At 41.8% G+C, this 24,649-nt stretch overlaps 1 protein-coding gene across 1 annotated transcript in view; it reads right to left on the minus strand.

The window, feature by feature from the left end:
- Nucleotides 1-820: 820 nt before the first annotated feature.
- Nucleotides 821-24,649, minus strand: part of LOC124277804 (serine-protein kinase ATM-like) — a 120,121-nt gene continuing 96,292 nt past the window's right edge. The window contains 17 exon segments of the mRNA XM_046713519.1: nt 821-2,326; nt 3,620-3,843; nt 4,924-5,038; nt 7,426-7,512; nt 11,210-11,378; nt 12,554-12,639; nt 12,642-12,682; nt 12,684-12,700; nt 16,345-16,461; nt 18,117-18,257; nt 20,070-20,152; nt 20,917-21,022; nt 21,025-21,075; nt 21,598-21,762; nt 23,364-23,477; nt 23,962-24,172; nt 24,473-24,507. Of these exon segments, the coding sequence (XP_046569475.1) occupies nt 2,142-2,326; nt 3,620-3,843; nt 4,924-5,038; nt 7,426-7,512; nt 11,210-11,378; nt 12,554-12,639; nt 12,642-12,682; nt 12,684-12,700; nt 16,345-16,461; nt 18,117-18,257; nt 20,070-20,152; nt 20,917-21,022; nt 21,025-21,075; nt 21,598-21,762; nt 23,364-23,477; nt 23,962-24,172; nt 24,473-24,507 (1,947 nt within the window). The 3' untranslated portion in view covers nt 821-2,141.

Genomic DNA, 24,649 nt, shown 5'->3' on the forward strand with positions numbered 1-24,649 from the left:
TAAAAGCGGAGTAAAACCAAAACTCACTCAGTCAGTCATTCATGAAACTTGCTGTGAGGGAAGAAATAAGGGTTTCGCCACCATTCAAGAAAAACTACCATAAGTTTTGTAGTTAAATGTTCTTCTTAAAACCGCTGAAATATCTGGACATATCACACTATTGAGGAGAACAACATTCATTGATTTTGTACATGACATGCATGGGGGCCGTCACTTATTTCGTACATAAATTTTAGGGGGGACCATTCACATTGTACTTGCTTCTCCATGAAAATTATCATCACCCCCTCTAGCCATAAATAACGGTCCCTTACTTGCTATATTATGTACATGCAACACATATGTTCCCTTACAATACACTACTTATCTCCCATTATACATCACGCATTACTTAATTCCCTATATAAATCACATCACACTTATCTCCCTTTACCATACAATACTTGTCTCCCTTTATACATCACACATGATGCTTATCTCCCATTACACACCACGTATCTCCCTTTACAATACAATACTTGTCTCCCTTTATACATCACACATGACGCTTATCTCCCATTACACACCACGTATCTCCCTTTACCATACAATATTTGTCTCCCTTTACATCACACATGACGCTTATCTCCCATTACACACCACGTCTCCCTTTATACATCACACATGTCGCTTTGTCTCCCATTACACACATGATCACCATTTGTCTCCCTTTGTACATCACACATGACACTTATACATCACGATTACTTAATTCCCTATATAAATCACATCACACTTATCTCCTTTACCATACATTACTCCCATTATACATCACGCATTACTTAATTCCCTATATAAATCACATCACACTTATCTCCCTTTACCATACAATACTTGTCTCCCTTTATACATCAAACATGATGCTTATCTCCCATTACACACACCATTCTCCCTTTACCATACTTGTCTCCCTTTATACATCGTGATTATCTCCCTTTACAAACATCATTTGTCTCTGTTTACCATACACTACTAGTCTCCCTTTTCACATCACACATGACTTATCTCCCTTTTTAAACCACACCACACTAATCTCCCTTACATATCTCCCTTTACACACACCACTTACCTGCCATTTCTACACACTACTTGTCTCCCTTTATACACCACACCCTACTCATCTCCATATACACTCCTTACTTATCTCCCTTTACACATAAGGCTTATTACACTTACCATACATTACTTATCTCCCATTTCAAAACACCCATTACCTTTCTCTGTTATACACATCACACATACCTCCTCGTACACATCTTCCCTATCTTCCTTCTATACCTGTAGATCATACTTATTTACCAGTACACATGCTAGTTATCTCCCTTTTAAACCATACTTGTTTCCCTTTATAGATTATGATTGTCAAGATAAAGTACCTTTGGCAAAATGTCATGTCTCTGGAATGGTGAATAAAGTTCTGTGCATCCATCTGTGGAAAATCCATGAATGTACTGAAAGTTCCTTCAAGAACTTAAAAGATTTAAATACTTCAAAATTCCAGTGAACTTATTCCACTGAATATTATTTGAATTTGGAAATTTCAATTTCAATATTGGGAGCAAAATTTTGGCCTTGCAAGATCTTAGGCCAAAATAATGCTCACATACTCAACCACTTTTGAAATCAGTTTGAACAACAAGTCCTCACCAGTTATTCCAATCATTCTTCTCTGTCTTGTGTACACTAATGTTTTCCTCTACCCCAAGCAACAGCAGACATGGGCTGTGTTTGCTAAGCAATCTAAGCCCTACATATACCATTAGGGAGTTTTCATCATCTTTCAGCTAAGATCACTCTGGGCAGTTTCAGTCCACTGCAAGAATGACCTCCAGACTACAACAACTGTTACAGTCTTGAAATTCCTGCAATGCACATCAAGGATGGGTTACCATTGGAGCTGTCTGGAAGTTGATCTTCTTAATCTCAAACCCCGTGTCTCATTGCTTTCACAAATTGTTTGGTTTCAGGTCCTCCTGAATTGTATTTCAGTAAATGCTGTCATGCCAGGAACCATGCATATTTTCAGAGTTCCCAGTGTTCGAGACCTTTATCTTACAGCCTGCACAGACTGTTCCGCACCAACCTCCTGAATGAAGTTGTGTCTACAGATATGGCTGCCATCCTGGGAACAGCCTACACAGATTGTTTGGGTCCCGCGCCTCCTGAATGAGATTGTTCACCTGCCCCGACACACTCAGCTGGATGCCATCTTCAATACCCTGCAGCTTCTGCTGTAACCGTAGCAACACTCGTTCAGCCATCTTGTTTACCTGCTCTTGACTTTCAACTGCAACAGACAAAAGCACAATACAAGCAAAACAATCATGACAGGGGGGGGAGTTCAAATACACAACGAGCAGATTTGTTAGATCATTATGTGTCAGCTTGAAGCCCAAGGGAATAGAGGAGATAGATATTTACCTCTTCAGTGAAATTATTGAGTGTGGGTTGTGAGGAAGGAACCTAAAGATGGCAGAAACAAGGGGCTCAGGTTTGACTGTCCCTTTTTTCTCTCAACCGCCTCTTTATACAGTAACGGGTATAGTAATGTGCAGTATCATTGGACAAAATACTGTGACTATGTGTCCCAGTTCACCCAGCTGCAAAAATGGGTACCTTGTGAGGATGAGGCTGTGTGATAACTGCTGCACATAACAGGTTGCATGAGTTGAATACTACCTAGGGAGTTGGGTTGAATGCCAGAAAAAAAGACATCTGCTGATCAAGGGAACACTCAAGGGCTTTGAGCGTGTACTAGTTGCGTGGATATGTGTGCTATATAAATATCCTACCACCATCATCATCATCATCATCACCATACAAAATGCTGTCTTAAGTCCCATCATCATCATCATCATCACCATACAAAATGCTGTCTTAAGTCCCATCATCATCATCATCACCATACAAAATGCTGTCTTAAGTCCCATCATCATCATCATCACCATACAAAATGCTGTCTTAAGTCCCATCATCATCATCATCACCATACAAAATGCTGTCTTAAGTCCCATCATCATCATCATCACCATACAAAATGCTGTCTTAAGTCCCATCATCATCATCATCACCATACAAAATGCTGTCTTAAGTCCCATCATCATCATCATCACATACAAAATGCTGTCTTAAGTCCCATCATCATCATCATCATCACCATACAAAATGCTGTCTTAAGTCCCATCATCATCATCATCACCATACAAAATGCTGCCTTAAGTCCCATCATCATTATCATCATCATCATCATCATCACCATACAAAATGCTGCCTTAAGTCCCATTTTTCCCATCACATGTCACAGCATGGAAAGCCAACGTGAGTTAGGTAGCACAGTCGCTCTGGAGAAACCCACAAGCTAAGAGACCAAAGACAATCAGGGCAAATATAGGATGTCGACCACAACATCAACAGAGATCAGTGAGTGAGTTTGTGCCACTTTAGCAATATTCCAGCAATATCATGGCTGGGGACACCATAAAAGGGCTTTGAACCTGGGTTTTCGGCATGACGAGTGAACACTTTAACCACTAGGCTACCCCACCACCCCTCAACGGATATCAACTGCTATTCCTGTCACCTGATCTCTCTGACTGGTGCCCCATGTCAGTAGTGGAAATGTTGGCTGCAGTGGAGTTGAGGTCGCTGCTGTCCATGTCCCCACCACCCCGCTGGTTCTGTATGTTGAGGGCCTGCTGGGGGGACAGTGACCAGGCGTACAGGGGATCGTACAACAGCACCTGCAGGATCATCAACAGCGACTCCTGGTTGGTGTGCATCACCTCCATCATCTTCTCGCAACATCTGCAACAAAACACCAGGAATGAACAGAGTCAAATGAAAAGAACTGTCAATATTTGCTCCATCATCAGCCAATTTCGGGTCAAGATTTTTAGTGCCATGCCACTAAAACAAGTCATGTCAGCTAAAGGTAATAACTTCTCCCAATAACACATCAATACAATAGAAGTTACTGTACACAGATTCACAATTTTTCCGGCATCACAAAAGGAATAAGGGTAAAGCCAGTGTATGAAATAAGGCCGGTCCGACCACCCGAGACGGGCTAGATTTCTGCTGGACGGTCTAATTTTACAGCTAGCCAGCCCGATGGACGGGTGAAAAACAATATTCAGATAACATGTCCATTGGCACTGTCTATTCAGTATTTAAGAAGGACTGGTTAAACCTCTTCTGGGCTGGTAAGTTTTTGAAGTTACCAGCCCAGATGTCTGGCTGGGTTTTTGGCTTATTTCGTACACTGGTAAAGCTTCATTTGAGAGATGACCTTACTATTGCAGCAAACTGGGATTAGAGCACTGGCCCTTAATAGAGAATACACAACAAGATCTTTGTTTGCTTGCAATGCACCTATCATCTCCAATGGCCATACAAAGTTTGCTTAATTATTTGTTTTTTAGTTTGTTTTCATATGGTACATTTCAAGCAACCTGTAAAATATTGATTCTGGACCAGACAATCCAGTGATAGATGTTTTGAGCAGGGTATGAGTGAGTGTGTGAGTTGAGTTTTACGCCACACTCAGCAATATTCCAGCTATATGGCGGAGGGCTGTAACTAATCGAGTCTGAACCAGACAATCCAGTGATCAACAGCATGAGCATCGATCTGCAATTTGGAAACAATGACATTTGTCAACCAAGTCAGCAAGCATGACCACCCGATCCCGTTAGTCGCCTCTTACGACAAGCATGGGTTACTGAAGATCAATTCTAGCCCGGACCTTCACGGGTTACACAGGGTATGATAACATGATATCATCAAAGTCACCTAGCCTGACCACTTGATCAGTTATGTGGCCCATGATCTAACAACACCAAAGCCCACAGGGGCCTGTAACAGTGGCCTGACTGGCTGACTGACCTTCTGAAGACGCCCTCAACACCAGTGATGCCCATGCCATCCACGATGTCCCTGGTCAGGCGGAACGGGACTGTCTCTGGGGTGGGCAGTATCTTACCCTGCTCAAATGCAATTCCTGTCAAATGTATAACATATATGAACACCAGTAATCTCAAAACTAAAATCTCCTCCTTGGCATCCAGGGCCCGGTTCCTTAAAGCGATCGTAGCGCTAAGATGATCGTAACTCCCATACTTTAACATAGGCTTACGACTGTCGTAACGCTACAATCGCTTTGAGGAACGGGGCCCTGGAACATTAATGATAAATGAACATACCCAAATGATTTTTGTCACAAGACCTTTTGATGATGAAACACACTCGTAATGTTGTTCCAAGTGTATATCTTAAAGGGGGAAGTGTACACGAAGAAATCACATCTATTCTTATGTGAATCAAAGTGAACTGTTTTAATTAGTTAATACCAATGTTTGAAAATATACACTCATTTTTCTTACAATATAAGTATAACCCTCAAATAAGTGCTGAAATGTCATGCCAATATGAGGGCTTTGTTTGCCGAGCTAAACAGGCCAGAGTTACCGCCCCTTTGATTATGACGTAATTGGTGCCACTTGATTTTAAACTGGTCTCCTGTCTAGTCCCAAATCAAAAGATAATAATACTGAAATTAATCACGTGAAAAAAAGGTTGTGAAAATACGAAAGAAGCGTAACAGAAAATGTAAGCAGCAGGACAGATTGACCGTGAGTATTTTCATTCATAACTTCACCTCAATCAAAATACCAAATATGTATAACAATGTTGACGTCCGTATGACATTACTATCGGGAAGCGACTTTTTCAAAATGGCATGTTCACTAACACGGGTACGCCAGAGTTTTCGAGGAAATTTTTGTTGTTTCAAGCAACGTATAGATGCATAAATGTGACATGTGAGTAGTCCGCAAATTCTGTCAATCTGCTGGTTGTTATTTTCTTTTTGTTTTCATTGTGACCAAGGGAAAAAGTCAGAAATTAAGAGAAGTTCCGTCATCGTTGTGCGTGAGTTTGCGTCAGTCATGGCGTCATGCTTTCAGAATCTATAATATGTTGTGATGAATCTAGAAAATCATTGGAATAGACCTATTTTATTTAACTATCGCTTGCTACGATGCCGTTCCCATGCATGTTCTAAAACTAGTGAGCAAGTGTATGCAACAAGTAGGGGAACGGATATACAGTGTAAAATCTTAAGATAGGCGTTGTTTACATTTCAGTGGTCCTTTCCCAGTGCGGCATATTATATCCTCGATATATTTCGTCAAATTTCACTGAAACACTTCGTATTGGTGACAAAGTCCATTTGTCAGTTTATTTTGAACTGTATGAGGAATTCAGGGATTCATGTAAGAAAGATGGTGTTGAATTATACAATTGATTTTATGGACGAAACATAACCGACATACATGTGACGTGATTTTATAAACACTCTGTGATATGGCTGAAATTCACTTTGACGTTTTTTTGCGTATTTTCCAAAACATTCTCAGCGATTCCCGGTTCATCGACAATGTTTCAGAATGAGCATTGGTGATTGATCATACAACAACAAAACTACTGCTGATCACAATGATACGTCTTTTCCTTTTAAATTCAATTCTCCCAGTAAAATTTGACATTTGAATTAAGACACACTATAAAATACGCAAAACGCAGTGAATGGTGATTTAGTGTCAAAACTAGCGAGATTTACGATGCATGTAATGCTCAGTATATTTGATCTACAATGAGCGGATGATATCATAGAAAAACGAATTTCAAACAGAGTTTGAATTTATCTGCGTGATGTATTTGGATATGTACTATCGATATCAAAGTGAAGGTGGAAAAGGAGGGATATATCGTACGGTTTATGTAGGAATTTTAGTAACAAACGTAGAAGGCCGGTACATTCACTGATGGCAAGCTAGATGTAATGCATATACGTTTTAGTTTTGTGAAAAAAGATACTGTTTGAAAGGCGACCGACTCAGGTTGAATATGTTATACAATTTGGTTACGTGGTAACACTTTTAGTACAGTGTATACGTTTTTTCAAACTGCAACGTCATTACAGTGTAGAACTGACCACATAGTCAGCTGACGGCCAAGCAACAGGTGGATTAAAACAGTAGCCTGCGCAAGAACCACACCTATACCTGCACCACGTGAAATGGGTCTAATAAGGTCTAACGACGTCATTCGTTTATAGTTTGGGCACCAATGACGTCAATTTCATAAGCCATGGTGTGTTTATTGTGGACATAGAACTCTCAGTACATGTCGAAATATGAACTGATATAATGCAAAAAATAATTAGTTACTTCTGATATATGTACGGGTTTGGATATAAAACTACTTGATAAACACTTTTTATGATGAAAAAGTGCAAGACAAAAAGGTTGATTTTCGTGTACACTTGCCCTTTAACAATTAAGACCACTGTTGGCACAAAGTGCCACCCTCAAGGTCAATACTCACCGAGGTCAATATGGATGAGTTCTGCTGAGTTGCAGTCAATGAGGATGTTCATGACGTGGCGGTCACCCAACCCCAAGATGTAGCCCACTGCAAAATAAAAATAAAAAGTGCTGAATGTTTCGGGATTTGTTTTAGTCTGCAAAATATTCTTCATTGGAATATAGAAATATGTAATTTTTCAAGTAAAACTGATATTTTTATACTTATCCTGACTCATGATCTTTTGCTTATCTCCCTTTTCTTTTCGAATGGTAGTGGAAACACTTCAATCCCTTGAAGTTCCTGAAGCGGACGTAAAAATACACTCACCCATGAGTTACCTCCCTTTTGCCCTTTTCCGCGCAAACAGTCATGTGACCAGCCTTACTTGTCACTCTCTCCTGATTTTCTGCCCATGCACTTGGACCTGCTGTGACATCCAAAGTGTTTCCAGCGGGGAGGTTGGGAGGGCTTCTCGTCATAAGTCAGGATAAGTATAAAAATATCAATTTTACTTGAAAAATTACATATTATTTCTTATCCTGACTCATGATCTTTTGCTTATAGAATGGTGGTGGGTCAAGCCACTTTGTGGATGATTCAACAGCTGTCCTTAGATACGTCCTGTATATCTTCCCCATGGGAACTGCAAAACAGCATTTCCGTGATCCTATTCTTCCAACTTCCGTTATAACTCGGGGGGACCACTTTCTTGTCTTACGTCAGTCTCAGACAAGTTGAATCATGTTGATTCATGTGGCTACAGATAAACTAGTATCTTCTTATTCTAGATATCTTATAACAACCCATAGATTATGATAAGATCTTTATCATAAATGAGTTGCGACCCCTTCACGTACAGGTAAGATCTTTACCCATACAGGATCTTTAATCACTCATGCTAGCCTGTCCTAGACTGTGCGCATGGACTTTCAAACTAATACTTTTCCTTAGTAAAAGTTATCAACAAGTCAACATGATAAAGGTTGAGATTTTCCAACTCAGCGCCTTTGCGGAACCGTTAGTTGCTGTGCTACAACGAGAGGCCCAAATTGGTGAATGCCTGAGACGTCTTCAGTGGTTGGCAAACACTGTGTCCGACTTCCAAAAGCAGCCCTCCATAATTGCAGATATAGAGCAATTTCCATGCAGAGCCAGTGTTGACACCAGTGCGCTGACCAGGTAGTTGGTTCTTGGCAATGAAGTCCCATCTAAGTCCTAGATGAACTGCAGCATGTTGCCCCGTGTTGAATGTGGTTCGACCAAAGTCCAGCACATGTATCTCTGATATTCGAGCTGCTGTACAGAGTCTTCTGTGTCAGCAACTCGAAGGTAGTCTGATCTAGAGGTTCGTAGGCATCACTCGTAAGATGGCATAGAATTACATTCAGATCCCAGGCCAGAGCTCTGAACTTCTTTTGCTGGTCTTCAAGTTTAAAAGATCTCAGCAGAGCAAGTAATTCTGGTACTTTCGTCAACTTGATGCCTGTTTTCATGGTAATCACTGTATTGATGGCGGCAAGGTATGTAGATAATGTCGAACTTTTCAGATGTCTGGTCTGTCTAAGATGACACAGATATTCCGCCACTTGAGGATGAGTAGCTATCATCGCAGTGAAGCCTTTCCGCCTTGCATAAGTCTCAAACTTCAGCCATTTGTCATCATACAGGTTACGAGTAGATCTGCGTAACACTAGCGTTACTGCCTTGGCTGCCCTGGCGGAGTATCCTCTTTTCTTCAAACATGTTTGATAAGGTCCACACGTGTAGCTGGAATGCTGTAGGGTTCCAGTAGACTTGCTTGGTGTACGGATGTATTAGTAGGTTCGGCCAATCTGGTAACTTGATTAGGTCTAGGAACCATACTCTCGCTGGCCAGTATGGCGCGACCAAAGTCAGTTGTAGCGCCTGTGTCTGTTTCATCTTAAACAGTACTTCCGGTAGTAATATCGGGGGTGGAAACGCATAAGCGTTTAGTACTTCCCAAGATATGCTCAGTGCATCTGTTGCCAAGGCTTGAGGATCTGGAACTGGTGAGACAAACGTCTGTAGTTGTTTGTTGAACCTCGTGGCAAACAGGTCTATGCAAGGGGATCCTATTTCCCTTATGATGAGCCGGAATGCTTCTGGATGGAGCATCCATTCCGTAGGTGACGGGTGCAGTGGTAGGGAGAGAGCGGCTGCAAGTACGTTTTTGGTTCCTGGTATGTGACACGCCTTTATCCAGATGTTTGCTTCCTTCATGATGTGGAACAACTGGAATGTGAGCTGTAGCAGGCTTGGAGACCTTGTGGATCCCTGCCGATTTATGGAGAATGCCACTGTAGAGTTGTCCGTGTGGACCATCAGCATTGTCTGCAGATTCCTCCCTACGCGAACGTCTATCTTGAGAGTCCTCTCTTCACGAACCTCTATGTGTAGATTCATCTCTTCGCGAACCTCTGTGATGTGAGCTTTCTCTTTGCGAACGTCTGTCGCTAGCTGTATCCCTTTGCGAACTTCTGTGATGTGAGCTTTCTCTTCGCAAACGTCTGTCTCTAGATGTATCCCTTCGCAAACGTCTGTCGCTAGATGTATCCCTTCGCAAACGTCTGTGATGTGAGCCTTCTCTTCGCGAACCTCTGTCTCGTGATGAGTGACTTCATGAATGTCTGTGAGATCTCGATCTAGAGCGGCTAGGTGTAGGAGATGGATCCTTCGAATGTTCTCGAACGAAGAGGGTTCGCAGATGTAGAATGATGAGTAGGCATCTCATGTCTTCTATCCTCCTCCCAAGATGAGAGAGTCATCCGACTGTGGAGACCTTCGTAAAGGTGTACGTTCGTCAACGTAGTCTTGAGACGTAGTTCTCTGAGGAGTAGGTTCGCGCAGGTCTGTAGGTTCGTACAGGTCCGTAGGTTTGCGCATGCTGTCGGTAGATGAGAGGCTTTGCCGAGCCTTCGCTTCTTCCTCGAACCTGCGTTCCATCATGGCCAGAGTTCTGCGTTGATTGAAGCTGCTGCGGTGTAGAAGAGGATGACGTCTTTTTCTACGTTGTAGCCGAGCTCTTCTTAGCCCCCATACCAGCAGACTGCCCCTGCAACGCACTAAACATAGCACAAGTATTATGAATTTCAGCAGTAGCAAGCAACATATGGTTTGAAGGCTGATCTCCTGTTTTATCAGCCGTGACTTGAGATGACTTCCTCACCCGATCCATGGCACGTCTATAGATATAAGACAAATATTGATTAAACTGAAGATTTGATAAATCAACACAACAAGTACAGCGCAAGCTGGAAGAACATGGTTTTATGCACGAGGGGCATTGGGGGTGAGGATCAGCCACGGACAACCTGTGCCTGCAAACACTGCAAGATTTCATGAAATGTAAACAAAGTTACATAACGATGAAATTATGACACAAATACGAATAATTTTTGCAAAGTTTTTACATATAATACAAAGTAGTTATTGCCAAATCCATACACAGCGTAATTTTGAAGAATAGGATCTAAATAAAAAGGATATAATGCCGTATGTGGGACTACAGTGGAGAGAGTGACAAGTAAGGCTGGTCACAATACTGTTTGGGCGGGAAAAGGGCAAAAGGGAAGTAACTCGTGGGTGAGTGTATTTTTACGTCCGCTTCAGGAACTTCAAGGGATTGAAGTGTTTCCACTAACATTCGAAAAGAAAAGGGAGATAAGCAAAAGATCATGAGTCAGGATAAGAAAAAATTGACATGTTTAATTATGTTTGAAAACTGCAAACAACAACTCTCTTATAATCTGGAAACATTAACACACTGAGTGGGCAGACTGACCTATGGAGTTGGTCGCCACACTCCTGGTATAAGCCAGTCTCTTTTCAAACCATGTGGCAGGATCTGAGAAGTGTTCCATGAAGAAGTGGCGGAACACTGGCTTGAACTTCTGACACACCTCCCTGTACGCCTTCAGCTTGTTCTGGACATCAGTCGGATCACGCACTCCCTACCCAAGGAAAGTTTATTTGCAATTTCTGATGAAAATCACTTTTCATATCCGTAAAAGCAAAAGACTCATTTTTGCATGTGTGTATGTATGTTACAAGCCAAAATTCATGTTCTAAATGGGGCCTTTATATGCGTCCTGTCTACTGACACGTTGTGATATCAGTTTGCTTAGTATTCAGAATAATCAGAACACTTGTAACTTTCTAACTTATTCTGTCAATTATTAAACTCCATATAGATGCAATAACTGAGAAAATGGTTCACAAAGTGACTAGACTCCAACCCTTGGGTACTTTTGACAAGATGGTTAACTGAGAGAACGTTGTTCAATCTTCGGTGAGGAGGTGAAATTGGGTTTAACTTCGTGCTTGAGAATATTTTGCTCATATGACGAAGTGCATGCGTGTGTATGTGTATGTGCGGCTGCTTGTACTAGACCAGACTTAAGCTGGTATCATAGTGCTATCCCACTGAGATACCATGCCACAGTGAAGAATGAATACCCCACTCAGACACATTACACTGACTCCGAGCCGACCAGTCCTTGTTGTACCCATTAATGCCGAGCACCAGACAGGGACCAACAAGCACCATATTTTAACGTCCATTGGTATGACGCGGTCTGGGATCGAACCCACGACCTTCCGCTCTCCGGGCGGACGCTCTAACCACTGCACCACGGAGGCGGTCCGTTCAATCTTAGAGTCAGCTATGGGAATGGATTTTCACAGATAACAGAGTAACACAGCCTGATTCTCATTTCAACAACTCAGACATGCTCAAGCACTGAAGATCTTTTCTGATTCAGAACAAACCAAGAACATTGTGACCATCTTACTGAGAAAACGTTTTGGCAGTAGCTAACTGTTACTGAGATCTACTCTATTATTGAATGGCTAGTTTGACCACCAAATATTCTGTGAGCTGTTATTTTTGTTTTAGACGGGATACTTGTAAACACTTCTTCTATGGAAGTAGGAGGACTATTTTCAGAACATCCAGTACGTCAAGTGAACGTCTATTTCTTGCAAAACCTGAATACTTCTTATTTGTCTTTAGCATTTACAGGGATTGAACAGATTGTTATTTTTTTGTCACAATGATACCAATTCCTTCCCCTAGTTTACCAAAGAGTCTGCACAGTGTAACAGTAATGACAGGTGACCATCTTACCTGGAGAAGTTTCCGGCAATCGAGGGCTGTGATGTCTTGGGGCCGGTACTTGGGGTGGGCCCCCTTGGATCCTGCTATGAGATAATCCCCAGGGGCTGGGTCCCCTCACACCACTCCAGCACCCCGCTCCTGGGACAGGGGCACTACCTGCAAAACACATGAGCTGTCTCAACCCGATGTGTCGAAGATCTCAAAAACATGAGCTGTCTCAACCTGATGTGTAGATGATCTCAAAAACATGACCTGTCTCAACCTGATGTGTAGAAGATCTCAAAAGCTGTCTCAACCCGATGTGTAGATGATGATCTCAAAAACATGAGCTGTCTCAACCTGATGTGTAGATGATCTCAAAAACATGACCTGTCTCAACCTGATGTGTAGATGATCTCAAAAACATGAGCTGTCTCAACCTGATGTGTAGATGATCTCAAAAACATGAGTCTCAACCTGATGTGTAGATGATCTCAAAACATGAGCTGTCTCAACCTGATGTGTAGATGATCTCAAAAACATGAGCTGTCTCAACCTGATGTGTAGATGATCTCAAAAACATGACCTGTCTCAACCTGATGTGTAGATGATCTCAAAAACATGACCTGTCTCAACCTGATGTGTAGATGATCTCAAAAACATGACCTGTCTCAACCTGATGTGTAGATGATCTCAAAAACATGACCTGTCTCAACCTGATGTGTAGATGATCTCAAAAACATGAGCTGTCTCAACCTGATGTGTAGATGATCTCAAAAACATGACCCTGTCTCAACCTGATGTGTAGATGATCTCAAAAACATGACCTGTCTCAACCTGATGTGTAGATGATCTCAAAAACATGACCTGTCTCAACCTGATGTGTAGATGATCTCAAAAACATGAGCTGTCTCAACCTGATGTGTAGATGATCTCAAAAGCTGTCTCAACCTGATGTGTAGATGATCTCAATGACCTGTCTCAACCTGATGTGTAGATGATCTCAAAAAACATGACTGTCTCAACCTGATGTGTAGATGATCTCAAAAACATGACCTGTCTCAACCTGATGTGTAGATGATCTCAAAAACATGAGCTGTCTCAACCTGATGTGTAGATGATCTCAAAAGCTGTCTCAACCTGATGTGTAAGATGATCTCAAAAACATGAGCTGTCTCAACCTGATGTGTAGATGATCTCAAAAACATGACCTGTCTCAACCCGATGTGTAGATGATCTCAAAAACATGACCTGTCTCAACCTGATGTGTAGATGATCTCAAAAACATGACCTGTCTCAACCTGATGTGTAGATGATCTCAAAAAACATGACCTGTCTCAACCCTGATGTGTAGAGATCTCAAAAACATCTCAAAAGATGATCTCAAAACATGAGCTGTCTCAACCTGATGTGTAGATGATCTCAAAAACATGAGCTGTCTCAACCTGATGTGTAGATGATCTCAAAAACATGACCTGTCTCAACCTGATGTGTAGATGATCTCAAAAACATGACCTGTCTCAACCTGATGTGTAGATGATCTCAAAAACATGAGCTGTCTCAACCTGATGTGTAGATGATCTCAAAAACATGAGCTGTCTCAACCTGATGTGTAGATGATCTCAAAAACATGACCTGTCTCAACCTGATGTGTAGATGATCTCAAAACATGACCTGTCTCAACCTGATGTGTAGATGATCTCAAAACATGACCTGTCTCAACCTGATGTGTAGATGATCTCAAAAACATGAGCTGTCTCAACCTGATGTGTAGATGATCTCAAAAGCTGTCTCAACCTGATGTGTAGATGATCTCAAAAACATGAGCTGTCTCAACCTGATGTGTAGATGATCTCAAAAACATGACCTGTCTCAACCTGATGTGTAGATGATCTCAAAAACATGACCTGTCTCAACCCTGATGTGTAGATGATCTCAAAAGCTGTCTCAACCTGATGTGTAGATGATCTCAAAAACATGACCTGTCTCAACCTGATGTGTAGATGATCTCAAAAACATGACCTGTGTGTAGATGAACCTGATGTCTCAACCTGATGTGTAGATGATCTCAAAAACATGAGCTGTCTCAACCTGATGTGTAGATGATCTCAAAAGCTGTCTCAACCTGATGTGTAGATGATCTCAAAAACATGAGCTGTCTCAACCTGATGTGTAGATGATCTCAAAAACATGACCTGTCTCAACCTGATGTGTAGATGATCTCAAAAACATGACCTGTCTCAACCTGATGTGTAGATGATCTCAAAATCATGATGTCTCAACCTGATGTGTAGATGATCTCAAAAACATGACCTGTCTCAACCCGATGTGTAGATGATCTCAAAAACATGACCTGTCTCAACCTGATGTGTAGATGATCTCAAAACATGACCTGTCTCAACCTGATGTGTAGATGATCTCAAAAACATGACCTGTCTCAACCTGATGTGTAGATGATCTCAAAAACATGAGCTGTCTCAACCTGATGTGTAGATGATCTCAAAAACATGACCTGTCTCAACCTGATGTGTAGATGATCTCAAAAACATGAGCTGTCTCAACCTGATGTGTAGATGATCTCAAAACATGACATGTCTCAACCTGTCTCAAAAGCAACCTGTCTCAACCTGATGTGTAGATGATCTCAAAACATGACCTGTCTCAACCTGATGTGTAGATGATCTCAAAAGCTGTCTCAACCCGATGTGTAGATGATCTCAAAAACATGAGCTGTCTCAACCTGATGTGTAGATGATCTCAAAAACATGACCTGTCTCAACCTGATGTGTAGATGATCTCAAAAACATGACCTGTCTCAACCTGATGTGTAGATGATCTCAAAAACATGACCTGTCTCAACCTGATGTGTAGATGATCTCAAAAACATGACCTGTCTCAACCTGATGTGTAGATGATCTCAAAAACATGACCTGTCTCAACCTGATGTGTAGATGATCTCAAAAACATGACCTGTCTCAACCTGATGTGTAGATGATCTCATAACATAGAAAACATCTAAACTCTCTGAAATGTGGAGCTGATTTAACGCAGAAACATCTAAACTCTCTGAAATGTGGAGCTGATTTAGCGCAGAAACATCTAAACTCTCTAAAACATGAAGCTCAGAAAATAACACAAAACAATTAAATGTAGCAACACTCTGTCAATGTGAAGCTGAAGATAACACACAAACATCTCCACTCTCTGTGAATAGGAAGCACAAAATCATGAAACGTCTCAACTTTGAAACTGAGAAAATATCATGGACAACAACTTCTTTAATATTTAAATAGTGTAGTTTTCGTATAGATAAGTGACATTTCCAAAAATATCACCAACACATTTATGAAAAAAATACAGTTTCTGTTTTTTAGCCAAACAATCGGCGGGTGAAGAACAAAATGGGTGTAAAAGGATAATGATGGAAGTATCTAGTTTTCCAGCTATATCACAATGGCCTTTAGCCATCAAATCTGGGCCTGGCAAGCCAGTAGTTAAATGACTTCAGGACATGAAAAATTACACACTCTAATTACTTACATATCCTGTATCTGACTCTCACCCAATACCCTACAGGCATCCATGTTGAAAGGTAGATAACCAGCATCAGTTTTTAATCAGTCGTTAACCTTCGACTTCTTTATTCCTGCATAAAGTCTGCACATTACACAGAAGAGGGGAGTAATATCTGTTGGGGTCTGGGGCCCCGTTCCACAAAGTGATCGTAGCACTAAGATGATCGTAACTCCATACTTTAACATAGACTTTCGACTGTGTCATAGCGCTATGATCGCTTTGAGGAACGAGGCTCAGGAGTTTACCTTGTACATCCTGATTCTGAGGCAACGCTTCTTGGTCTCGGGGTTCTTCTTGAGGAGGCTGTTGACCATCCCAAACACCTGCTGCATCACCGCATCCTGACGCAGGTCGTCCCGACCCTGGCAGACACACATTGTAACAACTAGAAAGTGTTTTTACTCGTAAAAACAGATGTCTCCCAATTCCCACAGTTCAACGTTGAGACATCAAAAGAAAAAAATAAGTGAAAAAAAAATTGAAAAAAAATTACAGAAAAGTTTAAATCCCCAAAAAGCACATCTACATGATATGGAGAGACAGTATAGCAAATTTGTTGAAGGTGGGTCAATGAGTTTCAGAATTATGCTCTGGAAACGAACTTTACCCTTCAAAAAGTCAAAGTCCAAATTGTTGCCATGAAAACAGAAAAAATAGAATTGAAAAAAACCCTCAAACCCCCCAAAAGGCACATCTACATGATATGGAGAGGCAGTATACCAAATTTGGTAAAGATTGTTCAAGTAGTTTTAGAGTTATGTTCTGGAAACTATGGGAACGCTGACAGAAACTCAACGAAAAACAATATGTCTCCCGACCCTTCTGGGGGGAGACATAATCACGATTCATATCAGACAAATAGTAACACCAATCAAATCGGCTGTAGTGCTCTAAGAACCCATGGTGCAGCAAGAATATTCTGTTGCACCCTCAAACAAACCAGTAGTTGATAGCCCGAGCAAAGAGTCCATATTTCATAGAAACACTGACACACAGTCAGTTCAAATTAAAAACAAGAAGACAAAGTCATCAATATCCCCCGCAATGGCAAAATACTCTTCATGATTATGTCTACGAGTTATGATTATGTCAAATATTTAGGTGTGTATATAGAAAAGTGGAAGGAGAGTATTAAAAAGAGCACTATCACCAATTTCAGTCTATGTCAAACTTGTTGCCATGGAAATGCCAAAAATATTTTATTCAGAATTCCAAAACTACCAAAAGGCACCAGTACACCACCAGATCTATCTATGTGCCAAGTTTGGTGAAGAAATAGTGAACGGTTTTAGAGTTCTGCTCCGGAATGAGCACTACCACTAATTTCAGTCTAAGTTAAACTTGTTGTCATGGAAACGCCAACAATATTTTATTCAGAATTCCAAAACTACCAAAAGGCACCAGTACACCACCAGACCAATCTATGTGCCAAGTTTGGTGAAGAAATTTTGAACAGTTTTAGAGTTCAGCTCCGAAAAGAGCACTGCCACCAATTTCAGGCTAAGTCAAACTTGTTGTCATGGAAACGCCAACAATATTTTATTCAGAATTCCAAAACTACCAAAAGGCACCAGTACACCACCAGATCTATCTATGTGCCAAGTTTGGTGAAGAAATAGTGAACGGTTTTAGAGTTCTGCTCCGGAAAAGACAAATGTGCATGGACGGACAAGCACGGACGCGACGACGCACGCGACGGACGGAGTCCATTTTAATACCCCCCGCAAAACGCGTTGCGAGGGGATAACAATAGGATCTATTCCATTAAGGAATCCAAATTTGAAGATTTGCATCAATATGAAGAAACACTATGTGAAAATACATCCCATCACATCATCAAATAGTGGTTCGTGGCAGTGTTCAAGTGGTATGATAATATCAATGTTCTTGTGATGAAATTTGGTAGGATGATGTACACATTTTAACAAAGAACTGTTTACGGGACCTTCTACAGCTGTTGAGTAACAATTTTCCATCACATTGTTTATCGTATCTTCCTGTCAATGTCTCCACCTACCTTGACAAGCTGACGTCTCTCTATGCCATCAGAGCCAATAACAGTGATGATCTTGGGCAGGTTAACCCCTCCAGCCAGGCGGAAGGTATTACCAAATCCTTCCACGCTGACAACATCTCGGTACTGCCCAGTCGGGTCAACCTGTCAAAGGCATATCAATTCAGGAGATAAACAGTGAATGTTTTCAAAGTTTTACTAATGTTATTTACAAACTGAGCGTGGCAATGGGGATTAATGTTGCATATGGCAGTGTTCCAGCAATATGGCAGCAACCTGTGAATTATCCAGGCTAGAGGTGACCAGTGGTGGATATTATGTGCCAGGGCCCAGATAAGCTGCGTGATCCGGGTAATATTTACAGCTAGAAATTTCCAAATACGCATTGAAAATAATTGTTGGCGTACCACCAAATATTTTAAAATGTTAGATACACAAAAGTTTAAAACAAACTTTAGCTATATTTATAAAACTAGCCACTGAATGAAAAACCATCGATTGCTATGAAGTTGTACTGTTAGCATAGGACAAGTGCTGTACTGTCCATTTAGGATGAGTGATTTTTATGAACTCATTTCCATTATATTTAAGTTGGTTTTGATTAGGTATGACATAGTCATAAGGCAGAACATACCATGTTTTAAACTTACTCAGTCACATAATACTTAGGTGGAGTAAAATGACTGAAATACGCATTATGTTTGAAAGCAGTGTAACGTGGGTAACCACGAAAATGAAATACCCACTCAACATTCATAATACCCACTCAAAAATACAGTGGGTACAGTGAGCTAAATCTTATCTGGAGCTCTGATGCAACCCATGTTGTCAAGGTGCGATCAGATCCAATGAACCAAGTCCACTGAACACGGTCACCAATCAATTTTAGCTGTTTTCTTACAAGAATTTCTTGCTGGGAACAAATTCTAACATTGTGTACCAGGTGAAACCTTTCAAAGAACAGTTCTTCCCTGGGACAAGATAGCCATGGCCAAGTCTTCCTCAAGGAGTGAGTGGGTGAGTTTAGCAATATTCCAGCAATATCATGGCAGGTGACACCAGAAATGGGTTTCACACATTGAAGCCATGTGTGAAATTGAACCCGGATCTTCGGCATGATGAGCGAACACTTTAACCACTAGGCTACCCTACGGCCCCCTTCTTCATGGACTGACTGAGTTTGCTTTTACGCCGCTTTTAGCAATATTCCAGCAATATCACGGCGGGGGACACCAGAAATGGGCTTCACTCATTGTACCCATGTGGGGATTCGAACCCGGGTCTTCGGCGTGACGAGCCAACGCTTTAACCACTAGACTACCCTCCTACCCCCTTCCACATTGAAATGACTGCTAATAGGGGATGTTAGATTCAAGACAAAGCATAAGGCCATGAAGAAAGAGAGTGGGGCTGTATGTATTGATGGGATGGTTTATGTTGGGCCAGATATTCAAATTTATTATTATAATTATAATAGTCCATTTTTATAGTGCCATGAATATCTTGCTCCAAGCGCTATTATTATGACTCCAAATAACCCAGCCTGCCTGTGAGGTGTTTGAAGGTTAAGAGTCACCCAATAGTACCAAATAGTCTGTAGTACCTATTTTCTGCTGGGCGAACAGAGACAATATTGTAACAAACTCACTTGTCTAGGGTGAGACAACATGTGCAAGTAAATAAAGGGAGAAAGTCAGCAAACATATTTTGATTTCCGGTGGCCTACAACTAGGGGGAAGAGCTATCAAATCACTTCAGAAGGTTGTGTGTAAATTAGGGTGTCTAAACAGAAGGAAAAAAAATATACATTCTACTCAAAATAAGGAATTTTGTTTTATACTGTTATTGTAAATATGGCATGCCCTGAAAGATTAACTATGAGAAGAATCAGATACTCTTCAGCTTATTGTGTTGCATAATTTGTTGTAATGAAGAGTGAATCCAAACGACCCTGACCCTGGCCTCCAGTGTAGGTACAGCAACATCCTTGAGACTCTTCATCTTTGACAACATCAGCGAGGCAGGTAGAGGTATGGGCTCTGAAAGAGAGAGAGACAATGTGTGAGCAGGTGAGCGAGGGAGTGACTGAGTGAGTGAGTGAGTGAGTGAGCAGGTGAGTGAGTGAGCGAGAGAGCGAGTGAGGGAGGAGGGAGGGAGGGAGCTGGGTTTGAGTAACCACTGAACATGATTTCAGCTACATCTTGCCATGTCAGCTTTGTCAGCAATGAAAGTCTGAAGGTTTAGGTACAAACATTTTCTCCATTTAGCAACAAATCAAAAGGTACAGATTCACTGAAAGAGAAAACAATAATCCTGCAATATAACTTTAGTATATAAACAATCCTGTCAAAACAGGGAAAACCAGTGGTTGACAGTATGAACACAATCCATAATGTCAGGGTAGAACTGACCCACAATTGGCTAGGTGACTATATGCAACCACGGTGATCTCTGGTGTGCTGTACCCATGAAGATCCGAGATAGAATTGGTCTTCAGCAACCCATGCTTGTCTCAAGAGGTGATTTAATAGGATCTGGTGGTCAGGCTCACTGACTTGGTTGACACATGTCATCAGTTCCCAATTGGGCAGATCGATGCGTCTACTGTTGATCAATGGATTGTCTGGTCCAGACTCGATTGTTTACACACCACTGCCCTAAAGCTGGAATATTGCTGAGTACCGTGTTAAACAAACTTACAAACAGTGGTGTGCTGTATTGATAAGTCTGGGACACTTGTCAGCAATCCATGCACTGAATGACAGAACTACTGAAGTAATAGATTCAGAACTAGCAAGCTTACTTTTCTCTGTCTTGTACCTATCGACGTTGGTGTTGGCCAGCTCGATGTAGGCTACAGACAGCACTTCCATGTGACGCACGATCGGTGACACTTTCCCGTTCTCCTTCAGGGTGTCTCCTTCAGGGTGTCAATCATGTTCTTGGCAGCCTGTACACGGTCCTGCAACACCAGTGGAATAACTGGCAATAACTGAACATAACACGATTCCAAAGCTCCTAGTCAATGTCAGGAATCAGATTGATCCCGGGGTACTTGAGGTTTCAGGCTGCAGGACTTACGTGAAAGACCTCCAAATCGATACTGTTTACTCCTGCAATGCTATCTGAAGGTGGCAAGAGTTAAAAAAATAACTTAGAACTATGTTAATTTCAATTCATATTGCCCTACAGTATACAGTGCTTCAGCCAGGATTTTTTTTAGTGTTGCCAATTGGCGCCTTAAGTACCAAAATATGTGCCAATGTAGTTGAGACTTTTGCCATTCATGGTAACCATGGTAAAGAAGACCTGTGGGTTATATTAAATGTTGCGCGAATGGGCTCTCTAGCATTGAAAAAAAAGGGCCATAGCATATTTTTTAGTGTGAATGGGCAATGGCACTTGCTTGGCTGAAGCACTGAGTATACAGGCCTACACTCGTATATCCCCTGACATTCCTGAAAAAAGGACCACATGATCCTACCTCCTCCAGCTGCTGTGCGTCGGACACGGTCCTGCTGAGCCTACCCGTCCTGCTTCGTGCTGCCCGAGCCTGTGTGACCAGCTCCATGTCCTTGTTGGCATGGGCAAGTGCCATGATGACAGGAACAGCATGGTGTGGGTGGTCCAAGGCAGCGGTCTCCAGAATCTACAACCCATAAGATACCGGTTAGAATTGGTCTTCAGTAACACATGCTTGTCGTAAGAGGCGACTAATGGGATTGGGTGGTCAAGCTCACTGACTTGCTTGACACATGTCATCATATCCCAGTTGTGCGCAGATCGATGCTCATGATGTTGATAACTGGACTGTCTGGTCCAGACTCAATTAAACAGACTGTCGCCATATGGCTGGAATATTGCTGAGTGCACCGTTAAACAAACCACAAACACAACCAGAATCTACACAGTACCACTTACTACATGTCATGTTCCAAACACAACCAGAATCTACACAGTACCACTTACTACATGTCATGTTCCAAACACAACCAGAATCTACACAGTACCACTTACTACATGTCATGTTCCAAACACAACCAGAATCTACACAGTACCACTTACTACATGTTCCAAACACAACCACAATCTACACAGTACCACTTACTACATGTCATGTTCCAAACACAACCACAATCTACACAGTACCACTTACTACATGTCATGTTCCAAACACAACCACAATCTACACAGTACCACTTACTACATGTCATGTTCCAAACACAACCACAATCTACACAGTACCACTTACTACATGCCATGTTCCAAACACAACCAGAATCTACACTACACAGTACCACTTACTACATGTCATGTTCCAAACACAACCAGAATCTACACAGTACCACTTACTACATGTCATGTTCCAAACACAACCAGAATCTACACAGTACCACTTACCCGGTACTACATGTCATGTTCCAAACACAACCAGAATCTACACAGTACCACTTACTACATGCCATGTTCCAAACACAACCAGAATCTACACAGTACCACTTACTACATGCCATGTTCCAAACACAACCAGAATCTACACAGTACCACTTACTACATGCCATTCAGAAACATCAGACCGCCTCGGTGGTGTAGTGGTTAGAGCGTCCGCCCGGAGAGCGGAAGGTCGCAGGTTCGATCACAGGCCGCGTCATACCAAAGGACGTTAAAATATGGTACTTGTTGGTCCCTGCCTGGCGCTCGGCATTAATGGGTACAACAAGGACTGGTCGGCTCGGAGTCAGTATAATGTATCTGAGTGGGGTATTCATGCTTCACTGCAGCATGGTATCTCAGTGGGCTAGCACTATAAAACCAGCTTAAGTCTGGGCTAGTACAAGCAGCCGCACATACACATACACACGCATGCACGTCGTCATATGAGCGAAATATTCTCAAGCACGACGTTAAACCCACTTTCACCTCACCTCACCTCAGAAGCATCAGCACACAGATATTGACAGCCGAGCAATGATCCATACAAAGCCAACATTTTTCATGAACAAAACCAAATTTACAGACTTAATTACACCATGACCATTTGCCAGAGCAATGAAAGCACACGCGTACAAACATATCACCCAAAGCTGAAACAGAATTCTGTCATCTTTCAAGACTTTGGTACAACAACACTTCCTCATTGCCCCAAAAACCCAACAATTTCTCATTGCCAAAATACCATGGAATGTAATCTGCAATTTTGGTTGATATAGTATTTCATGGTATACAAGTAGACACGACAGAAACTGTCACCTTGGCAAGTGTTGGCTGGAAGAGGGAACAGTGAGTCTCCTTTACACTCATCCTTGCCGCCAGCTGGTACATCATGGGCAGAAACTTGTACGACTTGATGGCGTCGATGTTGCTCTGAAAACAAGAATCATGAAAGAGTGATTGTCATGGATAACTGACTGCAGAAGTGTCAAGAGCAGAAGCAATGGTCTGAACTTGAACAACCTGCATGGCATTGATGTAGCTTTGAAAACAAGAATCATGAGAAAATGATGGTGATACTGACTGAAGAAGAAGAAAAATGCACAACGTTGCCCTAAAACATGTTTATCATGACATTGTGATTGTCCTATGCACCACTGACTACAAGGCAGAGGCAGTGGAACGAACAACCAGCTTGAACAACTTGATATCATCAACGTCATTCTGGAAACACAAACTTCAGACAATTAGCCAGGTCACAAACTATAATGACCTGATGACCTGAGGCATTTATGACAAGCATGGGGACAAACCAAAAGGCATACTGGAAATTACGTCATAACAACACCAGATATATACACAAAAAACAAGATGCTCAGATAACAAAGATGTTCTATGATGTACAGTAGCTACTCACATTAAGAAGCTGGTTAACCTCCTCCGAGGCAGCGTTGTCGAACCACAGCGAGGTGAGTCGATATGTTCTCAGGTCATGCTTGTCTCCAGCCCTGAGACACTTGATGTAGCTCTCCACGGCCTTCAGGAGAAACTTGTGTCTGTCCTGCTCCAGAGCCACTACCTCACGCTCATCTATCTCCCCCTGCTTGTCTAGGGAACGCAGGTAACGACTGAAGCAAAATACAGGTAAACATCATTATTACCCAGAAGGCTATTCAAATTTAGATGCATGGGCACTGCAAGAGTTCTTCTAGCCCACTACTGACATTATGAAGATGGAGTTGAGGTGATATAGGGCACTGCAAGAGATCTTCTAGCCCACTACTGACATTATGAAGATGGAGTTGAGGTGATATAGGGCACTGCAAGAGTTCTTCTAGCCCACTACTGACATTATGAAGATGGAGTTGAGGGGATATAGGGCACTGCAGCTTACCCAGAGGGCTATTCAAATTTAGATGCATGGGCACTGCCCGTCCGGCGAGCTCTCCAGCAGCTCCACAGTCTGCAGCAAGAACAATGGTTAGTACAGTAAACAACAGTGGGTGAGTTGGGGTTCCTGCCACCCAGAACCTTATTCAAGTGTTACTACAGTATATCAGCTTTATGTGGAAGGAAAGTGAGTGAGTTTAGTTTTACGCCGCATT

Source organism: Haliotis rubra, unplaced genomic scaffold (genome assembly GCF_003918875.1).
Source record: "Haliotis rubra isolate DU_JTF1 unplaced genomic scaffold, ASM391887v1 Scf228, whole genome shotgun sequence".
Lineage (NCBI taxonomy): Eukaryota > Metazoa > Mollusca > Gastropoda > Lepetellida > Haliotidae > Haliotis > Haliotis rubra.